Here is a 25,058-nt window from a genome sequence, read left to right on the forward strand (position 1 = left end):
CGGGCCTGATGTGCGCCCCTTGTCCTGGCCTTATCCCTGCAGCCTTTAGATGTTAGGATGGGCCTGGATAACGTTTTTGGCCTAGGCTGCTGCAGGAGCTCATGATAAAAGCAGCTACCTCGTAGCTCCGCCTCCCGGAAGTCCCAAGGGAGTTTTTTTGCTTATAATGACTCCACTTACAGATGGTTGAACTCGTGCCATTTCCGGCATGAATGCTCATTTTGTGGTGGGGCTCACCCTGCAGCTAAGTGTTTTCATAAGCAAAATATGTCGGGCCAGGCCATCACGCCAAGTGGACATTCTGTGGTCAAAAACCCAGACTCCAGTGAGTTTTCAAAACATGTAAACGACGGTTAAACAGTTTTCCCGACAGGGAGATAGCGGCCCTTCTAATTGAAGGTTTTAGGTCAGGGTTTTTGGTACCGCCATTTCATGGGAAGGGGTGTGTGATTGGAAGGAACTTGGCTTCTGTGCTAGCTTACCCCTTGGTGGTTGCTCAGCATATTGAGAAGGAGCTGGCATTCGGCCGTATTTATGGCCCCTTTGCTGAGCCACCATTTGAGGATTTTCGGGTTTCACCGTTGGGAGTGGTCCCTAAGAGGGAACAGGGTTCCTTCTGTAGCATTCATCACTTGTCATTTCCGAACGGTGGTTCTCTTAATGATCAGGTTGATTCGGCTACTGCTGCGGTTAAGTATATTCTATTTAATGCGATGGTCGATCTTTAGTGGCGGTTTGGTAAGAATTGTTGTCTAGCCAAGTCGGATATTAAGTCGGCGTTCCGCCTGTTACCGGTGCACCTGTCTGGGTTTAACTCACTGGGGTTTTATTTTGACGGTGCTTTTTATTTTGACCGTTGTCTTCTCATGGAGTTCCCTTTCCTGTTTTTATTTTGAGTCTTTTCCCAAATTTTTATCCTGGGCTGTTGAAGTTTGCTCCCAGACGGGAAATATACTCCATTATTTGTATGATTTTTGTATTGCTGTTGATGGAACATTTTGGCATCCCCATCACTTTTGAGAAAACAGTTTATCCATGTACAAAGATTGAGTACTTAGGGATTACTATCGATTCAGCTAAGTTGGAGTTTAGCTTGTCTGATGAGAAATTGGACAAGCTAAAGGTATTAGTGTCAGGTATGTTGTCAAAAGAGAAGGCTACTCTTAAGGAATTTCAGTCCCTTTTGGGTAGCTTGAATTTTGCCCTTCGTATTTTGCCTATGGGCTGCCCCTTTTTGTGTCGGCTGCATGATGCAACAAAAAGTTTTCGTCGCCTTGGCATCACATCCGCATCTCTAGCTGCCTTCAGGAAGACCTATCCATGTGGATGCAGTTTTTGTCTTCATTCAATGGCATATGCTGCTTGCAAGATGATGCTGTTTCTTAATCTTCTTTAGGCTTATTTTTGCATGCAGACTGTTTATGGATTTGGCTTGGTTTTCGAGCAAAATTGGTGTTTTTCTCCGTGGCCCAAGTTATTTCGTGAATGTGGCTTTTGCAAATCTCAAGTTTTGCTGGATGTTTTTTCATTGCTTGTTGTCTTAGAGCTGTGGGAGGGCAATTAGCCAATAAACGGATTACTTTCCAAATACAATCTTTGGGAGCTGTTTTTGTGATTAATACATTGTCATCCAAGTATCCTTTTATTAGCAAGGTTTTAAGACAGCTTGTTTTGGTATGTTTAAAGGGGATTTTGGCCTTACAACTAGCCAATGGTTCAGTATATTTTCTTTCCCAGCAGCAATTGGTGGAGTGTCGCGGGTCCGCTCCGTCAGCAGAGCAAAGCGGTATGGAATGCCCATCGGGGCTGTGGAGGTTATTGGAGAGTTAGTACGGGGTTCATTATGAATTCTTTGGCTCCCTCAACATGGGCCGCGTATTCGGCTGCATGGCGGGACTGGTCCAATTTTTGTGCTGCGAGGCATTTGTCTGCAGTTAGTGGTGAAACTGATGTGGTACTTTGTTTTCGTGATGAGCTTTTGAAACGTGGGCATAGCCGTGCTAGTTTGACGAAGACTCTTTATGGAACTCCTTTTTTCACCAGTTGATGGGAGGTATCTCTTTAACCAGCCTTTTTGCAGTTCGCCAACTGTTGAAAGGTATGCGCAAAGGGTTTTTGCAGCAGGATACTCGGCGGCCTATTTCGTTGGATATGTTGGCTCGGCTTTGGGAATCACAATGAATGCGTTCTTTTTCGCACGTGCTTTCTCCTGATGTTTTTTGGTGTGTTTAGGATAGGTGAATTAGTTTCATATAGTAAGAGTAAACTGTCTGGGTTGAGAATCGAAGAGGTTTCTCTGTTTAGTTCTTTCATTCTTCTTTTTATTCGGAAGTCAAAAACAGATCAGTATGGCAAAGGTACTTCTGTGAAGCTTAATGATGAGTTTCCACATTCCTCTTTGTGCCCATGTAAACATTTGCGGATTTGGCTTTCTTTTCGCCCTCCTTTTATGGGCTCATTGTTTATTCATGAATCTGGTGAACCCGCCACAGCGTTTCAATTTTTCATCGGTTCTTAAAAAATGCTTGTCTGTATTGCGCATGGGGCATCTTCGTTTCTCATCCCATTCGTTTAGAATCGGTGCCGTAACCGAATCGGCTCGTGCGGGGCTTAATTTTCGGTCGATCCAAAGTTTGGGTAGATGGCGTTCTAATAGAGCAAATCTGTATGTTCGCCCCTCCTTGTTGGTTTAATGTTATGTCTCTTTTGTTTTAGGTCCATTAGTAGTATGGATTGTGGGCCATTCTTATATTTATTGGGCCCACAAGAGGGTGTCTCGCTGCGCTCCTATACGGAGAACCTGTCGGTCGATGCGTCACAGGCGCTGCTGTATTGGTTTGGCTATAGGGGTTTGCGTCTAGCAGGCTTATGTAAGTAAGCGAAATTTCGGTTGCCTTTCCACCTCCGGATGTCCTTGTCATACATGTTGGGGGTAACGACCTCGAGATACATACATAGACCTTAGGCTGAATTCAGTCATCGTTTTTAACAAACAGAATATGCACCCATTATACCCTACAAGCATGTCATTTTTATTTATTTATTTTTTAAGTGAATCGATACAGCAAGGGTCTCAAACTCTGCTGGGTATATAGGCCGCACATACAAAAAAAAAAAAAAAATATTTGGTGGGCCCCATTCTTTGCAGGGCCAAGTGACATTTTTAGGGATTCCCTGTATTTTCTTCTATACACCTTTGGATCACTTTTTTGAACTTTGCTTGTTTATTATAACAATCTTGCACTTTTTTTGTTTTGTTTATATGTAACAAAGCATTTTTTAAAATGGTGAAAAATCCCCCATTTTATCCCTTTCTGGTGCCGTGACCCAACCTTGTCGCCTGTAGTAATATACCCATCATGTATTAATGTGCACATCCTTGTGCCCTGTAGTAATATACTCATCCTTGTTCTCATCCTGTAATAATGTCCACATCCATTTAGATTGTGAGCTCCAATGGGGACAGTGTTGCCAATGTATGTAAAATGCTGTGGAATTAACAGCCCTATATAAATGAATAAATATTATTATCCTGTAATAATATAGTCATCCTTGTGCCATGTAGTAATGTTCCCAATCCTTGTGCCATGTAGTATTGTCCTCAACCTACAGTATTGTGCCCATCCTTGTGCTTATCCTGTAGTGTTGTGTCCATCCTTGTAGAATTGTGCTCATGCTTGTAGCATTGTGCCCATCCTTGTAGCAATGTCCCCAGTCCTCATCCTAGTTCCCTATTAGGATGTTCTTCACATACACACAAAAAACCCCCCCCCAAAAAAACAAAAGATTTTTCTCCCCTTTCCTCCATTCCCTCGGTGTTCTGTTAACTGCATGTTGCGGCCTGCAGACCCGTAGACCCTGTGATGATCGCGGCCAGTGCAGGTGGTCGGTGCCGGCAGGTCTTTACTACAGTTGATTCATTTGCGGCGCAGCGTGCACATAGGAGTTCTCTGCACTCTACCAATCACAGGCAAGCAGGTGACTTCATACAGCGAAGTTACCTGCTTGCCATTGTATAGTGCAGAGAGCTCCTACGTGCGCAGTGCGACACAAATTAATCAACTGTAGTAAAGCCCTGCCTGTGTCGCCCACTGCATAGGACCGCGATCGTCACGGACCACGGGCCTGGGGGCCACAACAAGAAGCCTCAGGGGCCGCACGTGACACTTCTGATCTACAGTGAAGTGGACACATCTGTTATGAGTTTGTGGCTTAAACTCGCCAAACTGAAATGATTGGTTCTATAAAAACAAAAATTATAATATTTGAATGCCACTAGTGTAAAATTTGATTGTTGTGCACTTTTAGTGTTAAATAGGTAAAGAAGTTTGGAAAATGTATTTTTAATTTGTATGTAAGAAAAATATGCCACACTGATGGCAAAAAAGGACACAGCCCACAAGTGGATAAAAATCAGATTTACCACACGGATAAAGAATGGAATTTTTTTTCTCTCATATGGGGGAAAACAAAACCCTCAAATGTTTAATTTTACTGACCAAAATGCTGTGACATATGAGGTCTCAGGAACCAAAGCAAGTTTTTACACCCACTCAAAAAAAGGCTTTTGTTTTACACTTTAATGTGTGTATTACTCCAAGCCCAATTCTTGGCTTATGGCTGGTCAATGATTGTGTTTAAGAGCCCATTCCGACATCGGTGATTTTTATGGCACACAAACAAAAATAGCTCGAGATGCAGCAGTGTTTATCAGTGATTTTGTCGTACCAAAAATATAAATAAAATGCAAAGCTCATCCATCACAATGTGAATCACGAACAGAACACAGACTGTACAATAATGACACTGTGTGCTATCAATAATTTTCATGGACCCATAGATTTGGATGGGTAATTTTGATCCGTGTCTTAGATTAAGAAAAAAAGAAAAACAAAAAGGTCTGAATTTTTGCAAATATTTAAACAGCCACAGACCATAATTGGCATGTGTACTATCCATGAAAATCAGAACATGTAGATGACTCAGAACTTGCACACTACCGTACAGCTTTTAGATGCTGGAACACCTGTGGACGCTTTAGGAAAACAAGCTAGGTTTTATTTCTGAAGCCACTTTTTTAACTCTCATCTCCAAATCTATTTGGCGGTGGCTTTCCTGTGGGGTTTCTCAGAACTGTAGGTATGAAGAGTGAGCTACTTCCAAGCAAAAGCCGAGAGAAGCAGTTAAAAGAAGCTCAAAAAGACTCAATATATGCTTAGCGGATTCTAAGCAAAAGCCGCCAGAAGAATGATCACTTTTAACCACTTTGCAGCTGAACCACCTAAAATGGTTAAAAGAAGTTCAAAAGACTGAACGTATGCACAACAACGTCAAAAAACAATTAACTTTTCATATGTTTATTCTTTTGATAGTTTTTTTTTTAAGGCTTTGTGCACATGTTGAGTATTTGGTGAGGTTTTTTTTTTACCTCAATATCAGCCAAAACCAGGAGTGCGAAAAAGAAAAAAAAAATACAGAACTGAGGCTCGTGTTTCAATTACACTTTTCCTCCGATTGTTCCACTCCTGGTTTTGGCTAACAAATAAAACACTCACAAAATACTCAACGTGTGCACGTGGCCTAAATAACCACTTGAGCATATTAGGTTAAAAGCATCACTCCAGTGCTGAAAAACATAAAAGGTCCCTACCCCTATACTTAGGACTTGGCCATTTTTATGCAAATGTGAGCAAGTGCTATCTGATGTTTTATCAGCTTAGTGTTATACTGTGATGCAGCGTCGATGAGCAATTTTGTTTCTCATGCCAATTCGGCATGAGAGAAAAGCTTAGCATGTTGCGACTGTCATTGTGTCTTGGATCATGTGCACCCATACAAGTCTATAGGGGAATGTAAAACATTGGACTGCATTCGAATGACAGTCCAAGATACACTGACAGGCAATGGAGAAATTAATCTCTCCCTCTTCTCTGCATCTGTGATCAGATTCTCAAATGCGAGAGAATGGGAGCACAGTATGATGACACTCCGATCACGCTCCCAGCAGAGTTTGAACCAAGTATCATTAGCATATGCTCGCTCATCAGATGCTATGCAGTAGTGTGACCCTAGCCTTATATTCTCCATCCGGTGTTTTCACCTTTTTTGGTGTTGCACCACTTCTCCTTTGGCCACCAACGGAACAGATCCGACATTTCATGCCCTGATGTTTCCTGTGCCTTAATGGCATTATATTACACAGTAATATGTTAATTATCAGAGCAGCATGAGATAATTTCACTCCAATTGCACAAATGCAGATATAAGTGTTGTGAGTCCAGAATCTATCTTCCATTACCAGAGAACCATAATAATTGAAGAAGGTGAATAGCCGAAACGTTTTGTTTAAAACAATTTATTGGAAGAAATACCTTTCTCTAAATAAAAAGAATCAATATAAAATTCCTTTTGAGTGCCGGAGTTACTTGTATTATAGTTCGATATTTTTCTCCAGAGCACCTACAACGCGGTGTGCTTAGCCATACTTTATCGTTTGCACCGGTACCGTGGCGCCACCTTGTGACAACAACTACTTACTGCCGGAAGTCAAAAGTTACATCACAAGCTTTCAATATAAGTCGTTGAGAGCACATAACCATGCTCTCAGACTTCTGTTGAAGAGTAACCTCGGATTCCCTTCATGAAACACTGGAGCAGCCAGTAGGTCACAAACTGCAGAAAATTGACTGAAGCAACGCAGATAATAGATGGAGACACCAGAGGCGGGAGGCAGGGGGCTTACATTAGAAGCAAACAAAACATCGGAGTGGCGTTCTAATGCTTTTTCAGGTGAGTTCCTGAGCGGAACCGCCTGAAAAAGGTGTCATGTGTGCATACCCTTTAGAGATTTTTTGTGTGTGATAGACAAGACAGAAGATCAAATGAACCAAATTGACCACAAAGTCAAAGTCAAATGTATGGAAAAGTAAGTTATGATAGCTTTATTACTTTAATCATTTATTGCACATATTTGAAGTAGTGTCTGACAGAATTGTGCATGGAGCAGTGTAACAAATTCCAGGAGATATTTATCCTTAGACTGTAAGAGAATGCAGAAATGTATCAGGAAGAAGAAAACTCTAGACAGTATCCAAAAGAAGGGACAAAAAAAATAAAATAAATCAAGCACAGGTTTCAGAACAGTATTCTAGTTAAAAGTAGCGTCCACTTTTCGCATAGCTCTTACATTACGTTTATTGGGGTTCAGAACTCAGCACTAATAACTTTTAATTGTGCTCCAAATAACTGTAATTAATTTGAAAACTGTGTCCTGTGACTACTCCTGACTAGAGAGGAGCGACCCGTGGAAGTTCAGTTTGGTGGGTTCAGCAGGACTTTGCATAAAATTCGTAGTGGGACCTGGAGACTTGATCCGAACCTCATTGGAAGTCACTAATTGGGCAGTTTGTGCCTCCACCCACATGCAGCCAGTGTTAAACAGAACATATCCAGGGCGGAGGGTTTTTTTTTTTCCATTATTTATTTTTTTGTTACACACTACATGTGATCACACTGTTGTTACCCCCCAGTGTGAGCCGATAAAACAAACAGCTCACACTCGGCTGAGCACCGAGCGTACCCGACCACAGCAATGCTTGAGTGTTTTTTTTTCTACGTAAAGCACCCAAATTTCAAATCCAAACTTTTTGGTTTTTGTCAAGTCTGTGTTTGTTACGAACACCGAACATCTGGCTCACTCATCCCTACTTCTGACCACAAACACACAAAAAAAAAAAAAAATAATAACCAGCAGACAACTACAGCTTAGGGAAATTCAACTATATATCGGAAGTGTCAGGTAAAATGTGGGAAATGGAACCCATGGGTTTACGTCATCTATCAGGTGTACAAAACAGCACCACAGATTCCGCACGAGCTGTCCAAGGAAAGCTCATACACAACTCCATGTCATTGAGATCACACAGTTTTTCTCCCCATTCAATATTTCATATATTGCACTGTATATGGTGAAAACAGTGCAACACTATAGTGCAAATGTATCCTATATGTAACAAATTTGTCATTTCTTTCAGCCTCCATTCCAAAAGGAAGATCTAAAGGGGAACAGACCAATGCTGAATTAAAAAAAACTACAGAAAAAAAGAAGAGTAGAAATATTTACCAAGACAGGTCACAAAACTAATGCTGCTGCATCTGGTAAGTGCATTAGTTTTCTCACCTGTGTTGGTAAATATGGCTGCTTTTCCCAGAATGTTGTGTCCCTTTGTGGTGTTTTACAAATATGAATTCACCTGTATGTTTTCGCATTTACATGCAATGATCCCAATGTGTATGTGAATGACAGTGTTAAGTGTGTTTTGTAGGTTAATCATAGTATCGTAATACAGTCTTTTCCCTGGCATAATAGAAACTGCTCACAGGATTGTGCATACTTACAACAGCTTAGTGGTTATTAAATGTTTTATATCCTCTTTTTTAATAGTGTGCCTATAAAAATGATTATATCTAATTATTCTCACTTTAGTGGACCTAAAATGAATGAATCCATTTTCAAGTGAGGTACAGTTATTTTGAGCATTCTTTAAATTTTAGGTAGACTCTAGTATATAAAAAAGTTCTCTATTTTAGGAAGTAGTTGCATTGTTCAAACAATTTCAATTTGATGGCATAATTTACTTAGAAAATTGCATTGTGCCATGCCGATGCGTTACCAACTGGGGGAATGTCTGCACCCATCAATCTCATGCGGTCCAATCAGTCCTGACGGTGGACTGTGGGTGGTACCATTCACCATCTCAAATTGTCGGTTCCCCTACAGTCATCAATTTATTATAATAATATTAGAGGAATGACAACACAGAATGGTTAAAAAAATAAGTTTCAATTTCTTCTTTTCAATAAATAAATTTAGAAAGAGATGCAAAACCCTTTAGAAAGAGATGCAAAACCCTTTAAGTTAATGCTCTGACCAATGGGGAAGTCATCCTGATAAAAGAAGCCATATTTACTCCCAGAATCCGCCTTCCACTACAGCGCTGCCGCTCCGATGGTCTCACTGGGCATGGAGGTAATGTCGTCAGGTTGACTACTGACCTGAATGCTGAAGCCACTGACTGGCTACAGGGTTAGATGACTGGTGATTGGGACATCTTTACTTCTGGCTCAGTGGAGGCCAGCAGAGTGGCTGTGCTGGAGAAAAGGGTAGATTCCAGGGCAAGTATGGCTTCTTTGTTCCTTTTATCTGGATAACTTATTACTAACTTTTACTAAAAGGGGGCAAAACTTGTTTAAACAAATCACTTAAGAAAACATGTTGGGCCTCAAGTGTCCTGGCGCTTGTCAAGGACATAATTACAAGCACTAACTCCCCCCCATTGTCATGAAACCTGTGTTGTTACAATCGCCCTTCAACTTTCCGCACATTCAGGATGTTTTACTAGAAACATTTGGTCCACATAATAATCATATAGATCTATTAGAAAAATAAACATGTATGTCTTGTATAAAATAATACATATGCTTTTTTTTTCTCCTCTTTCAAATTGCACGGTACAAACTGAGTGATTTCTATATCTTAATACTGTTATGCAAGGATATCAGCCTTAGCTTTCGGATCTGAGGACATCAACAATGAGAGACGGAGTTTCACAAAAAGTGTTCATGTATCTTCTTGTATTCCATCCAAACAAAATGTATAGAAGATAAAAAGATGGATGCAGTTATATAATAAAATGGTCAAAAATCCATTTGAAATTATTGTTGCAGATAATAAGGGACATATTTGCTGACATTATTTACAAAAAAAAGCCAAAAACCTATGTTCAAGTGAATTATTGTACAAAGGTAATAAATAAAAATCTTATTGTACCTTATTTAAAAAGATAGACAACAGAAGGATTTGTTCTGGGGTCACAGTAGTTAAAATGAGTCTGTAGAAGCACAGTGTAGTTAATGAACTGATATTACCAAGCGTCGTGTCCATTGCAAAGTGCAAAAAAATGGCTTTCCAGCTCGTGGCAGGCTGGTGCTGACGGACCTGCAACGTTATCTTACAAATTCAGAACAAAAAACTGCAATCTTTAGAATGATCGGAAAGAAGTATTTCACAAAAATACACATTATTTACACTGTAATGCCAAACTTTTCAGATGTATGAAAGAAAGATCATATCACCCAAATGTTCAGCAATTTCAAAGCCTGCTCCACAGATCCATCAAATAGAATGACAAGTCAGATTATGCGTTCCTCCGTAATTCATACTCCTCCCAAAACGGAGGAGGCCCAAACACTTATAAGACTCTTGCAACTTTTGGGTTATGAGAAGATTAAATAAATAAGTGGTTGAAAAATAGCTGGTAGAACCACATTATGTACGACTAAAATCGAGGCTACACTTTCATTCTGATGGGTTCTTACTCCAGATTCTCTAGTGGGAGCTTCTCACATATTTGGTGTAGATCTCTCTTCTTACCATACAGCTCAGCACAGCGTTGTACATAGGAGTTATTGATTCCACATGTTCACTGCCCTTGAGTTCTTATTAATATGAATAAAAATGTATTTCAGAAAAAAAATAAAGATATACAAACAAACATAAGGCTTCCATTTTGCTGAGTTATGGTTTCGTGGAAACCACTGAGAAGAGGTTGTCGTTTCACACCCATTAAAACTGTCAGCTATGTGACCAGCCACATATGAATGATTCAGTCTGTAATACTGTTGGGATTGGGGCCCGAGAAGCTCGCTCGGCATTAAGAGATCACGCAGTCATAACTTCCCTCTTGAAGAGCCTCGTCTTGCTCTTGCTTTGACACATTCTCCTCATGCCTGCTGACGTTACAGCTTCCTGTGTCACTTTGAGGGCTGGCACTGTGGCTAGTGGAGCTTCGGCTGTCCTCCGCCCTGGGGCTGGATTGCTCCGTGACCTTTGAGATGACGGTGGGCTGAAAAATTTCAGGTTGCACTTGCTCCACTGTCAGTTCACTCAGCTTTTGAAGTTGAGGTTTTATAAGGTTGAGAAATGGCTTGTATCCAGGGCTGCAGAATAAAACATCAATTAGTCCAGTTAAGTGTGGATGAAAGGAAGTACAGGAGCAATTATTTTTTAAGCCATACCTAAGGTATATGTCCTTAAATAAACATTATAGATGGACAGACATGGGATTCATATAGGATCACAGTTCTGATTGATAGCCCTGCTCCTAGATTCAGAATGTAGAGAAGCTCAGAGTGCATACACTTGGCTTTCTTGATCTGTTGCAATGGCAGTGTGATCCTAGGAGACACATTCACTGCACACTTTTCATCTAAAAGTGTAGAGGTTTCTATTCCATATTCCAGTTGCATAAAGCCCTATAACATATTTCTTTAACCCTGTGGCTTCTTTTCAGCAATGGTTTGTGAAAGATTCTATGTATAGAAACCTCATCTTCATGGTTGCAACCAAGAGGCACTGCTGTATTTTTCCAATCCAGAGTGTACCACCGGAGTAAGAACCTCGACACTTTTGCATGAAATGAGTGTGCAGTGAATGTTTCTTCTAGAATTCTGGAATCCCAGAATCAGATTAAGCCCTTTCCTTTGTTAAGACACCAGACATGCCTTTTTTTCTTAACAGCTCAGATCAGCATTTCCTTCACATTCCAGTCATAGCAGCAGGACTGCGGCTGTCAGTCACAGACAGTGGACTGCAAAATCATCCTGACATTACTGCTATATGGTTCTCTAGGCAGGGGTGCAATTCATTTTCCCAAAGGGCCACATAAGAAACAAAATATGATGCACCCAGACCCTTCCATCTATTATGATGTCCCCACAGCTTCCTCACATACTGTAAAATGCCCCCACAGCCCCACCCACACACAGAATTATGTCTCCAGACACCCCGACACTCAATACGGTGGATTCCATACCCTCTCTTAAACAGTATGCCTTGAGTCATACAAAAAAATATGAAGACCCCCCCCACCCCATACACTATGATGGCCAAACAGCACCCTTCCTACACAACATGATAGCTTACACAGCCCTGCCCCATCATCTGGTGACTCCACACACAATATAATGCCCCCAGTAACTTCCACACAGTAGGATATCTATGATATCCCCACAACTTACACAGTATAATGACCTGACATCACCGCCACACAAAGTATGAAGGTCCCCACAGTCCCCCCCACACAAACAGTATTACTTGCCCACAGCCCCCTGCTCAACTATGAAAGCCCCCACAAAAGTATGGTGTCCACAGAGCCAACCACATAGCAGGATGGCCCTCACAGTTTTCCTCAAATAATGACCAATGATTAAATAAATTATTAAAACCACTAACCTAACCCCTTTCCCCAATACACTGCTTCGCTCTACACACTATGTGGATTGCACAGCAGTCAATTCCCCACTGAAGTGCTGAGATGAAAACACTCAAGTTGAATAGCAGAAGAGAGAACGGTTGACTATTCTACCATTGTATTTACTGGTAATTGCATCCTACAGATGCAGATACTGGTTGAAAAGTTGACAACGGCCAGGGGAGGCTGCGTTGTGAGGTACACAACTGTAATCAGCACTTTGGCAGTCCAAGTCCACGGACCAAACAGGAACAACCAAGGGGCTGGATGTGGCCCGAGGGCTGCACTTTTCCCATGTCTGCTCTAAGACATTGCGTACAGTGCCTTGCGAAAGTATTCGCCCCCCTTGAATTTGTCAACCTTTTCCCACATTTCAGGCTTCAAACATAAAGATAAAAAAATTAAATTAATGGTGAAGAATCAACAAGTGGGACACAATTGTGAAGTTGAACGAAATTTATTGCTTTTTTTTTTAAACCTTTTTTAAAAATAAAAAACAGAAAATTGTGACGTGCAATATTATTTGGCCCCTTTACTTTCAGTGCAGCAAACTCACTGCAGAAGTTCATTGAGGATCTCTGAATGATCCAATGTTGTCCTAAATGACTGATTGATAAATATAAGCCACCTGTGTGTAATCTAATCTCCGTATAAATACACCTGCTCTGTGATAGTCTCAGTGTTCTGTTTAAAGCACAGATCGCATCATGAAGACCAAGGAACACAACAGGCAGGTCCGTGATACTGTTGTGGAGAAGTTTAAAGCTGGATTTGGTTACAAAAATATTTCCAAAACTTTAAACATCCCAAGGAGCACTGTGCAAGCGATAATATTGAAATGGAAGGAGTATCATGCCACTGCAAATCTACCAAGACCCGGCCGTCCCTCAAAACTTTCATCTCAAACAAGGAAAAGACTGATCAGCGATGCAGCCAAGAGGCCCATGATCACTCTGGATGAACTGCAGAGATCTCCAGCTGAGGTGGGAGAGTCTGTCCATAGGACAATAATCAGTCGTTCACTGCACAAATCTGGTCTTTATGGAAGAGTGGCAAGAAGAAAGCCATTTCTCAAAGATATCCATAAAAAGTGTAATTTAAAGTTTGCCACGAGCTACCTGGGAGACACACCAAACATGTGGAAAAAGTACTCTGGTCAGATGAAACCAAAATAGAACTATTTGGGCACAATGCCAAACGATATGTTTGGTGTAAAAGCAACACAGCTCAGCACCCTGAATACACCATCCCCACTGTCAAACATGGTGGTGGCAGCATCATGGCTTGGGCCTGCATTTCTTCAGCAGAGACAGGGAAGATGGTTAAAATTTATGGGAAGATGGATGGAGCCAAATACAGGACCTTTCCTGAAGAAAACCTGTTGGGAGTCTGCAAAAGACCTGAGACTGGGACGGAGATTTGTCTTTCAACAAGACAATGATCCCGAACATGAAGCAAAATCTACAATGGAATGGTTCACAAATAAACATATCTAGGTGTTAGAATGGCCAAGTCAAAGTCCAGACCTGAATCCAATCGAGAATCTGTGGAAATAGCTGAAAACTGCTGTTCACAAATGCTCTCCATTCAACCTCAATCAGCTCCAGCTGTTTTCAGAGAAAGGAAGAATGGGTAAGAATTTCAGACTCTCGATGTGAAAAACTGATAGAGACATACTCCAAGCGACTTGCAGCTGTAATCGCAGCAAAAGGTGGCGCTACAAAGTATTAACTTAAAGGGGACGAATAATATCGCACCCCCTACTTTTCAGTTTTTTATTTTTTAAAAATGTTTAAAATAAATCAAATTTCGTTCAACTTCACAATTGTGTCCCACTTGTTGTTGATCCTTCACCATTATTATTTTTTTTTTTATCTTTATGTTTGAAGCCTGAAATGTGGGAAAAGGTTGACAAATTCAAAGGGGCCGAATACTTTCGCAAGCCACTGTATGTCAGGCAAAGGGATATAGGGATATATTGTACTAGTTTACAGTTGTAATAACATGTTTAAGAACATGTAGAGGTCGGTAAAGCAATATTAATGTATGATTATTGGGAATGAGCAAATAGTAATTATTCGTGTTCAAAAAATGCTTACCAAATTCAGAGTACTATTCCAGTATTCGTCACGTTAAGGAAAATGCTCAGGTTCCGCACTGACTTGCATTAGGTTTATTTTTCGTAACAAATACCGTAATGGTACTATGGATTCGATAAGAATAATCCGAACACAAATATTTACTATTCACCCATCACTGATCATCATTTAGCCAACTAAGTGATACAAATATTACAAAATGATAACACTCACCAGTCATTAAGGGCCCAGGTATCCACAGCCTGTATTCCATTCTGAATGCCCAGTAACATCTCCTCTGCAACTTCAGGACATTGTAAAAAGTTCAATACTTGGTTAATAACTGAAGAATCTCGAAGTATAAGACCAATTATCACACACCACTCCAGGCAACCAGCCTCCATGAAGACATGCAACAGGTAACTGTAATTAGAAGAAATAACCAAACAGCCATATGAAAATGAATTAGTAAAGTAACCTAATGGGATATCTTCTGCTTCTATCGCTATTTATATACCAAAACAAATTCTTTCTCAAGAAATTATTACATATTTGCCACATACCGTAATTGGACTTGTGATTTGTGGGGACCCTTGTTTGCCAGTTCCATTGAAATGTGTTCTAGTTCCGACTGTGTCAAACTCAGGGTGGAGAAGTTCTCATCCACCATTGTCCAGTCCCCATCCACCATGGAACTTGTTTCAGTGAGGTCAGTTGCTGAACCAATGCTACATTCATCTCCTACAAATATAGCAATTCAAGAAAAACAATTGTAGTCTCTAAGAATGTATGATATGAAGTGAGGCATTAGCTTTTTTTACGGTTAAAGCTAGGGAGCCCTGGGAGGTCTACCCTTTACGAATGCACACCCCTGCATCTTCTTAATACATTACCCCATTAAAACGTAATGAAGCACTAACTAAGTTTGTATCAACCAAATTGTCATCAAGTAGATATAAATCCACTACACAAAAAGGTAATATCTCAAAAAATGCTAAAGTACCTTTACTACATGTCATCGGTACGTGACAGTTCAGGGTATAGCAGATTTTGGTTGCATATAATCTGTCATCTTAATAAGATTCTCGGTTTGTCTTTGTTTTCAAAGATCTTGTTGAGATTCCTAATCGTCAAGAGTTTGTGTGCTGGACAGTTGGATAGAATATGAAAGAAACATTTGTCTGTATAGATACCTTTATTTAATAAAGGAGAAAGGAGTGCATCTTGTGTGTGAGGGCTGTGAGATGAGGCAGAGTCCATTTCTCGATGAGCAGTTCCAATACTTCCCATCCAAGTGTGACTTCGAGGAACACTTGGAACACCACTATCAGCATCCAGTAAGTTATCAGTAGATTGAGACTTCATGATCTGATCTCCAATTGCTGTAAATAGCAGCAACAGGACAAAAGTTATCTCAACTTCACATTCCAAATTAAATTGGCTTTAATAGACAATAAAAAAAAAAGTACATTATATTCTATCTATATATTACACACAAACACACATTGTGTGTATAAGTATTGAACAAACCACTAATTTTCTAGGCAAGTACATTTATAAAGGTGCTATTAACATGAATTTCTCACCACATGTCAGTAATACGTCATATGATCCACACAGGCCATAAATTTAGTGCTGTGTAATGAGAACTGACAGAACTAGGATTGAATACACTTACTGAAATTATAATTCATTCAAAAGCCTTTGTTGGTGATAAAAGCTTCAAGATGTCACCTGTATGGAGAAACTAGTCACATGTATTGCTCAGGTGTGATTTTTGTGCATTCATGCACACAAACTCCTCAAATCCTAAAGGTTCCATGGGCTCCTAGGACCTTGGAGCTTTAGTTCCTTCTATAAATTGTCTATTGTATTCAAGTTTGATGATAAGCTGGGCCAGATTACCAGCTTCCTTTTCTTTCTCTGAAAACAAATGAGAGCTTCTGTTGCTGTGTGTTTGGGACCATTTTCTTGCTAAAATGTGCCTCCTTATTTCATCTTCATTATCCTTGTAAATAGCAGCAGATTTTTATAATAAATGCCTCAGTACGGGGGAGTGGTGAGCGTGACCAGAAATCAAGGACACTGGTGCGAGCTCCAGTCCCATCAACATTAATGCACATTAAATTGGTAGTTTTTGGGGCTATCCACCCTCCAGAATATCTGCCCCTGCCTTACGTTACCCTTAGGACCCCTTCTAAGCCCGCTTCTGCAAATCGGCGCATTTGTCACCATTTCAGCCTACCTGAGGGCCTGAAGCTGCAGCATCTCCTGAGCATGCCCGCCTTGCCTGGTCCCAGAAGCGATAATCTCCACTTCTCCCTCAGGCTGTGGGACGTTCCAGGCAACCTACAGGTAACGTCTGATAAGCGCCAAGGCTCCAAATGCGAAAGGCCTCTGCTCTTTACTACAAGAGGTTCATGCGGCTTTGACTCTCAGCGTGTAAGCTAGACTGCGCTGTAGCATTGCTGGGACTGCACAGCCCACAGCACCCAGAGGATCCCCTCCTTTTTTGAACAATACAAGGCTGGACAAGAAACCCTCTACATAGAAACATTCCCTGCCAGCAATTCCCCTGTCCTGTTGTGCCCGACTGCACTCAACCACTTGTCTTCTGCCCCCTCAGATTCCTTGAGTAAGGTAATAGCCCTCAAATGCCTTGAGTGCTGTCCCTCATCTAATACCCCATAAACTTTTAAGACCTGTGTGCTTTCCAACACGGAAGCACAAACAAACATCGCTCAGCAGAACAAGAGTTAACTCCACATTGCTGGGTACAACTTGCTGTCATCTAGTGATCACCTACTATAATTGCGCCACCAACTACAAAAGCAATACCTAATGAATATTCCTATAAATTGGTCAAACAAATGAACTACCACTTTGTGACCTCACTGCCTCATTATATTTCCTAATCTGTGACAAATATAGCCTATTACCATTACTTTTGTAGGGCTAAAACGTGTGGCTTCTGTGAAGACTTCACTCTCTCCAACCCGTCAAGTAAAGCACAGCATGCTTTCCCTTTGGCTCACTCACCTAGTCCTGGGCTACATCTACCAGATTTTATAACATCCCATATCCGCCATCATGCAGAGGCTGTGCAGAACAACCTCCGAGAACCCCAACTACAAGCTTGACTGTTTTTATGGTATATTTTCACTACCTTGTCTACTCTAGTTTCCCTTATTCTAATGCCTCCCCTTTCTCCTCTATACCCTATTAAAATTTTGAAAATTTCAATAAAAACAATATTGAAACAGATATCAACCTCTAACAGATTGCATTGCTAAAATGTATTCAGGTCCACAATCTGCAGCTAAATCTTCCTGCTCTACTCCTGATGGGACTGACTCAGACAATTCCAGCATTCACAACCAGGATCCCGCATAGTCTAACCTTGGAGCTTTCCAAAATGTCAGATAAACAAACTAGAGAATTTTCTAAGGAAATCAGAAAATCGGGTTCTCGTATCTCCAATCTTGAAGTTTAAATAGACTCCACCGTGGTAACTCTTGCCACACTTGGAAAAGAAGTTGAGATGCTTCACAAAGAAATCTACACCCTTAATAGCCAACTAAAAGACTTTGAAAACCATACTTTTTCCCCTCAAACTGCGACTTCTGGAGCCATCCTCACCACATTCAACATTCCCTCTTGCACAGAAGCCTAAAGTTTCTTGCTCTAGACTATGTGCCTCACCCATACCTTCATGAAAATGAAGCTGTATACTTCCGTTCAACCCCATCTCCAGGATAGAAATTTACCTGAAGCAACAATATTTACAATTTTTTTCCTCTTTTCATTTTGTGAACTTTACTTCAACTGAGAAAAAATTTCTTACAAAAATTCTTAACACTTTCACCTCAAATTGTTATTCCAATGTAACCATGTTAACTTACTGTGTTTTGATTGTTACACATTGTACTGCAGACAATTATGGTTTCAGGTACCTTTTAAAACAGGACCAACCACCAGGATTTTTATATCTAAGCTAAAGCCAGTGCTATACTGGTGCTATCATGCCGATTCTAAACATACCTTTAATTTTGAGATCGGATGTATAATTGTTTAAAAATAGGCAAGAAAATTTTGTGGAATGCACTGTTATTTGATGAGAGGTGAAACTGAATATCTAATAGGTGGGTCAGGTTTTGCTAGTTATTCCCGCCCCTGTCTGACTGCCGGTCCTTCCTAGAGGACCCGAAGTAGAAGGTACTCCATGACCATGGAGAAAAGCAAGGCATAATCCTGCCTGTGTGGGGGGAGGGGTGGGGCGCGGAAGACGGGACACCATAAGCTTAGTTCCTCTTATCCCAGACTGATTGTTGTTGCTCTTGTCACCTACCCTATAGATGGGGTCAGAATTGTTCACTATGAGATGCTGTTGGAATTTAATAGGGGCAGGCTTATAAAAGTTTGCTCTGTTTAATGACATTGCCGATTACATACTCACATGGTCATAGTTTGTAAGTTTAAGTTACACCTGTTTTTAATTTTTCCATCTCCTCACATGTTGGCTGGGATCTGGAGTTAGGCCCTGGGGGAGGGGTTATCCTCTGTAGAAAGTCCGCCTCTACTCAGGGGATCTATACTCTGCTGGACAGGTGTGGAATTTTTCTCTCCCCTTTCCTTCTTACTTTCTCTATAAGAGATACCCTGGTGGTTGGGAGCTCTCTTTGACCATTTGATTGTTGAGAGGAGTCTGCTTTTGATCAGTTGTGGGCTTCTCCTTTTATTACCTTTTCTCTCCTCTCTTTATCCTTTATTCTATTCCCTAAATCAGCATCTATTAAGTTTATTTAGTTCAATGTAAGAAATTTTAACATTCCACAGAAACGTTCACGGATCCTCTCTTCTATGGATAAACAAAGAGTTCAGATTCTTTTGTTACAGGAAACTCACTAAAGTTTGAATATGTCCCCATTCTAAAGGATAGATATTTTTCCATTGGTTCCACAGCACTAATCCAGAGTCAAAATCTAAAAGTGTTGCTATTGTAATCCATTAATCATAAGCATTTTTGCTCATTGATTCTCTTATTACTGATCAGGGTAGATTCATTTTTCTCAAATTAAAAATCACAAACTCACTTTGTACAGTCATGGCCAAAAGTTTTGAGAATGCTACAAATATTAATTTTTACAAAGTCTACTGCTTAAGTTTTTCTACTGGCAATTTGCATATACTCCAGAATGTCAAAGAGTGATCAGCTTAACAGCAATTACTTGCAAAGTCAATATTGGCTAAGAAAATGAACTTTACCCCCCCCCCCCCCCAAACACATTTCAACATCATTGCATTCCTGCCTTAAAAGGAGCAGCTAACATTGTTTTAGTGATTGTTCCATTAACACAGGTGTGGGTGTTGATGAGGACAGGGCTGGCGATCAATCAGTCATGATTAAGTAAGAATGACACCACTGGACACTTTAAAAGGAGGCTGGTGCTTGGAATCATTGTTTCTCTTCAGTTAACCATGGTTATCTCTAAAGAAACACGTGCAGCCATCATTGCTCTGCACAAAAATGGCCTAACAGGGAAGAGTATCGCAGCTACAAAGATTGCACCTCAGTCAACAATCTATCGCATCATCAAGAACTTCAAGGAGAGAGCTTCCATTGTTGCCAAAAAGGCTCCAGGGCGCCCAAGAAGGACCAGCAAACGCCAGGACCATATCTTTAAACTGTTTCAGCTGCGGGATCGGACTACCTGCAGTGCCGAGCTAGCTCAGCAATGGCAGCAGGCTGGTGTGAGTGCTTCTGCACGCACTGTGAGGCGGAGCCTGCTTGAGCAAGGCCTGGTTTCAAGGAGGGCAGCAAAGAAGCCACTTCTCTCCAGAAAAAACATCAGGGACCAACTGATATTCTGCAAAAGGTACAGGGAGTGGACTGCTGAGGACTGGGGTAAAGTCATTTTCTCAGATGAATCCCCTTTTTGATTGTTTGGGACATCTGGAAAACAGCTTATTAGGAGAAGAAGAGGTGAGCGCTACCACCAGTCTTGTCTCATGCCAACTGTTAAGCATCCTGAAACGATTCATGTGTGGGGTTGCTTCTCAGCCAAGGGAATCGGCTCACTCACAGAGTGACAGCACAGTTCACTGAGGGGAATCTACATTGTTCAATAGTCTGCCAGATACAACTGCAGGTGACAGGTAGACCGTTATTTAATTTCTCATCCCCTCATATCAGTCATCTTTTTGTGTAGCGAAAGTGGCTGTAAGGTAATAAACGTACCAGAGAAAAAGAACATTGGGCACATAGTGGTTCCATCATTGTCCAAAAGTGAATGTACTGAATGTAGCATCATCCGCTCCCAATCTATGCTGGTAAGCAAAACTGTAGGGGGTCAACAGAAACCCTCACTCTTGGACTCAAGTAAGCACTAATCTTTCTAAAGACTTCATCGTATGAGATGTTAAGGCAACAGAACGATAGTCATATAGGGATGTAGGAAAAGTAGTTCTGGGTACGGAGTCAGTCTGGCCTGACTGCTTCCAGTCTTGTATCATTTTCTCTTTGTCCCTCAATTTAAATGCCAGTTTTTTTCCTATTTAGTAAATTCTTTAATTATTTCGTTATCCATGGCTTGTTATTTGCAAAATACCTAATCTCTTTTTTAGGCACCAGCATATCGTGCACAAGTTAAACATATGATTAGTTATGCAGATTCTTGTCATGTCACTGTATTGTTACGGTTTTGCTCCTGGTGGTGTAAAAGAAGGGAATTTTGTTTACTTACCGTAAATTCCTTTTCTTCTAGCTCCAATTGGGAGACCCAGACAATTGGGTGTATAGCTACTGCCTCCGGAGGCCACACAAAGTATTACACTTAAAAGTGTAAAGCCCCTCCCCTTCTGCCTATACACCCCCCGTGGGATCACGGGCTCCTCAGTTTTAGTGCAAAAGCAAGAAGGAGGAAAGCCAATAACTGGTTTAAAGACAAATTCAATCCGAAGAAACATCGGAGAACTGAAACCATTGAACATGAACAACATGTGTACCCGAAAAAACAAAAATCCCTAAGAAAACAGGGCGGGTGCTGGGTCTCCCAATTGGAGCTAGAAGAAAAGGAATTTACGGTAAGTAAACAAAATTCCCTTCTTCTTTGTCGCTCCTAATTGGGAGACCCAGACAATTGGGACGTCCAAAAGCAGTCCCTGGGTGGGTAAAAGAACACCTCGTGATAGGGCCGTAAAACAGCCCTTTCCTACAGGTGGGCAACCGCCGCCTGAAGGACTTGTCTACCTAGGCTGGCTTCCGCCGAAGCGTAGGTATGCACCTGATAATGCTTGGTAAAAGTGTGCAGACTCGACCAGGTAGCCGCCTGGCACACCTGCTGAGCCGTAGCCTGGTGCCGTAATGCCCAGGACGCACCCACGGCTCTGGTAGAATGGGCCTTCAGCCCTGAGGGAACCGGAAGCCCAGCAGAACGGTAGGTTTCAAGAATTGGTTCCTTGATCCACCGAGCCAGGGTGGATTTGGAAGCTTGTAACCCTTTACGCTGACCAGCGACAAGGACAAAGAGTGCATCCGAGCGGCGCAGGGGCGCCGTGCGGGAAATGTAGATCCTGAGTGCTCTCACCAGATCCAACAAATGCAAACCCTTTTCAAATTGATGAACTGGATGGGGACACAAAGAAGGTAAGGTGATATCCTGATTGAGATGAAAGGAGGATACCACCTTAGGGAGAAACTCCGGAATCGGATGCAGAACCACCTTGTCCTGGTGAAACACCAGGAAGGGAGATTTGCATGACAGCGCTGCTAGCTCGGACACTCTCCGGAGAGACGTGACCGCTACTAGAAAGGCCACTTTCTGTGAAAGACGAGAAAGGGAAACATCCCTCATAGGCTCGAAAGGCGGCTTCTGGAGAGCAATTAGAACCTTGTTCAGATCCCAGGGCTCTAACGGCCGCTTGTAAGGAGGGACGATATGACCAACCCCTTGCAGGAACGTGCGTACCTGAGGAAGTCGTGCTAGGCGTTTCTGAAAAAATACAGATAACGCTGAGACTTGTCCTTTAAGGGAGCTGAGCGACAAACCTTTTTCCAAACCGGATTGCAGGAAGGAAAGAAAAGTGGGCAAAACAAATGGCCAGGGAGAAACTCCCTGAGCAGAGCACCAAGATAAGAATATCTTCCACGTCCTGTGGTAGATCTTGGCGGAGGATGGTTTTCTAGCCTGTCTCATGGTGGCAATAACTTCTTGAGATAATCCTGAAGACGCTAGGATCCAGGACTCAATGGCCACACAGTCAGGTTCAGGGCCGCAGAATTCAGATGGAAAAACGGCCCTTGAGCCAGCAAGTCTGGTCGGTCTGGTAGTGCCCACGGTTGGCCTACCGTGAGGTGCCACAGATCCGGGTACCACGACCTCCTCGGCCAGTCTGGAGCGACGAGGATGGCGCGGCGGCAGTCGGACCTTATCTTGCGCAGCACTCTGGGCAACAATGCCAGAGGTGGGAACACATAAGGTAGCCGGAACTGCGACCAATCTTGAACTAAGGCGTCTGCCGCCAGAGCTCGGTGATCGTGAGACCGTGCCATGAAAACCGGGACCTTGTTGTTGTGCCGTGACGCCATTAGGTCGACGTCCGGCATCCCCCAGCGGCGACAAATCTCCTGAAACACGTCCGGGTGAAGAGACCATTCCCCTGCGTCCATACCCTGGCGACTGAGGAAGTCTGCTTCCCAGTTTTCCACGCCTGGGATGTGAACTGCGGATATGGTGGATGCCGTGTCTTCCACCCACGTCAGAATCCGCCGGACTTCCTGGAAGGCTTGCCGACTGCGTGTTCCTCCTTGGTGGTTGATGTATGCCACCGCTGTGGAGTTGTCCGACTGAATTCGGATCTGCTTGCCTTCCAGCCACTGCTGGAAGGCTTGTAGGGCAAGATACACTGCTCTGATTTCCAGAACATTGATCTGAAGGGTGGACTCTTCCTGAGTCCACGTACCTTGAGCCCTGTGGTGGAGAAAAACTGCTCCCCACCCTGATAGACTCGCGTCTGTCGTGACTACCGCCCAGGATGGGGGTAGGAAGGACCTTCCTTTTGACAATGAGGTGGGAAGAAGCCACCACCGAAGAGATTCCTTGGCCGCCTGAGAAAGGGAGACATCCCTGTCGAGGGACGTCGACTTCCCGTCCCATTGGCGGAGAATGTCCCATTGTAGTGGACGCAGATGAAACTGCGCGAAAGGGACTGCCTCCATTGCTGCTACCATCTTCCCTAGGAAGTGCATGAGGCGTCTCAAGGGGTGCGACTGGCCTTGAAGGAGAGATTGCACCCCTGTCTGTAGTGAACGCTGTTTGTCCAGCGGAAGCTTCACTATCGCTGAGAGAGTATGAAACTCCATGCCAAGATATGTTATCGATTGGGTCGGGGTTAGATTTGACTTTGAAAAGTTGATGATCCACCCGAAACTCTGGAGAGTCTCCAGCGCAACGTTCAGGCTGTGTTGGCATGCCTCTTGAGAGGGTGCCTTGACAAGTAGATCGTCCAAATACGGGATCACAGAGTGACCTTGAGAGTGCAGGACTGCTACTACTGCTGCCATGACCTTGGTGAAGACCCGTGGGGCTGTCGCCAGCCCGAAAGGCAGAGCTACGAACTGAAGGTGTTCGCCTCCTATAACGAAGCGTAGAAAACGCTGGTGCTGTGGAGCAATCGGCACGTGGAGATAAGCATCCTTGATGTCTATTGATGCTAGGAAATCTCCTTGAGACATTGAGGCGATGACGGAGCGGAGGGATTCCATCCGGAACCGCCTGGTTTTCACGTGCTTGTTGAGCAGTTTTAGATCCAGAACGGGACGGAACGACCCGTCCTTTTTTGGCACCACAAACAAATTGGAGTAAAAACCGTGACCTTGCTCCTGAAGAGGAACGGGGGTCACCACTCCTTCTGCCTTTAGAGTGCACACCGCTTGCAGAAGAGCATCGGCTCGGTCGGGAGGTGGAGAAGTTCTGAAGAATCGAGTTGGAGGACGAGAACTGAACTCTATCCTGTACCCGTGAGACAGAATGTCTCTCACCCAACGGTCCTTGACCTGTGGCAGCCAAATGTCGCCAAAGCGGGAGAGCCTGCCACCGACCGAGGATGCGGAGAGAGGAGGCCGAAAGTCATGAGGAAGCCGCCTTGGTAGCGGGTCTTCCGGCTGTCTTTTTTGGGCGTGACTGAGCCCGCCAAGAATCTGAGGTCCTCTGATCCTTTTGAGTCCTTTTGGACGAGGAGAATTGGGACCTGCCCGAGCCTCGAAAGGACCGAAACCCCGACTGACCCCTCCTCTGTTGGGGTTTGTTTTGTCTGGGCTGAGGTAAGGATGAATCCTTACCCTTGGACTGTTTAATGATGTCATCCAAACGCTCACCAAACAGTCGGTCACGAGAAAATGGCAAACTGGTTAAGCACTTTTTGGAAGCAGAATCTGCCTTCCATTCCCTTAACCACAGGGCTCTGCGTAAAACCACGGAGTTGGCGGACGCCACTGCCGTACGGCTCGTAGAGTCCAGGACAGCATTAATCGCGTAAGACGCAAATGCAGACATTTGAGAGGTTAAGGATGCCACCTGCGGAACAGATGTACGTGTGACCGTGTCAATCTGTGTAAGACCAGCTGAAATAGCTTGGAGTGCCCACACGGCTGCGAATGCTGGAGCCAACG

The 25,058-nt window shown here is 42.7% G+C and overlaps 1 protein-coding gene across 2 annotated transcripts in view; it reads right to left on the reverse strand.

Moving 5' to 3' along the window:
- Window positions 1–6,375: 6,375 nt before the first annotated feature.
- Window positions 6,376–25,058, reverse strand: part of RIC1 (RIC1 partner of RAB6A GEF complex) — a 212,419-nt gene continuing 193,736 nt past the window's right edge. For both annotated transcript variants that reach the window (XM_075317531.1, XM_075317521.1), the window contains exons 23-26: window positions 15,583–15,771; window positions 14,953–15,130; window positions 14,624–14,812; window positions 6,376–10,998 (exon numbers count right to left, since the gene is read on the reverse strand). In XM_075317531.1, coding sequence (XP_075173646.1) covers window positions 10,713–10,998; window positions 14,624–14,812; window positions 14,953–15,130; window positions 15,583–15,771 — 842 coding nt within the window. In that variant the 3' untranslated portion in view covers window positions 6,376–10,712. The remainder of the gene's footprint in view (window positions 10,999–14,623; window positions 14,813–14,952; window positions 15,131–15,582; window positions 15,772–25,058) is intronic.

This window comes from Anomaloglossus baeobatrachus, chromosome 1 (genome assembly GCF_048569485.1).
Source record: "Anomaloglossus baeobatrachus isolate aAnoBae1 chromosome 1, aAnoBae1.hap1, whole genome shotgun sequence".
Taxonomy (NCBI): Eukaryota; Metazoa; Chordata; class Amphibia; order Anura; family Aromobatidae; genus Anomaloglossus; species Anomaloglossus baeobatrachus.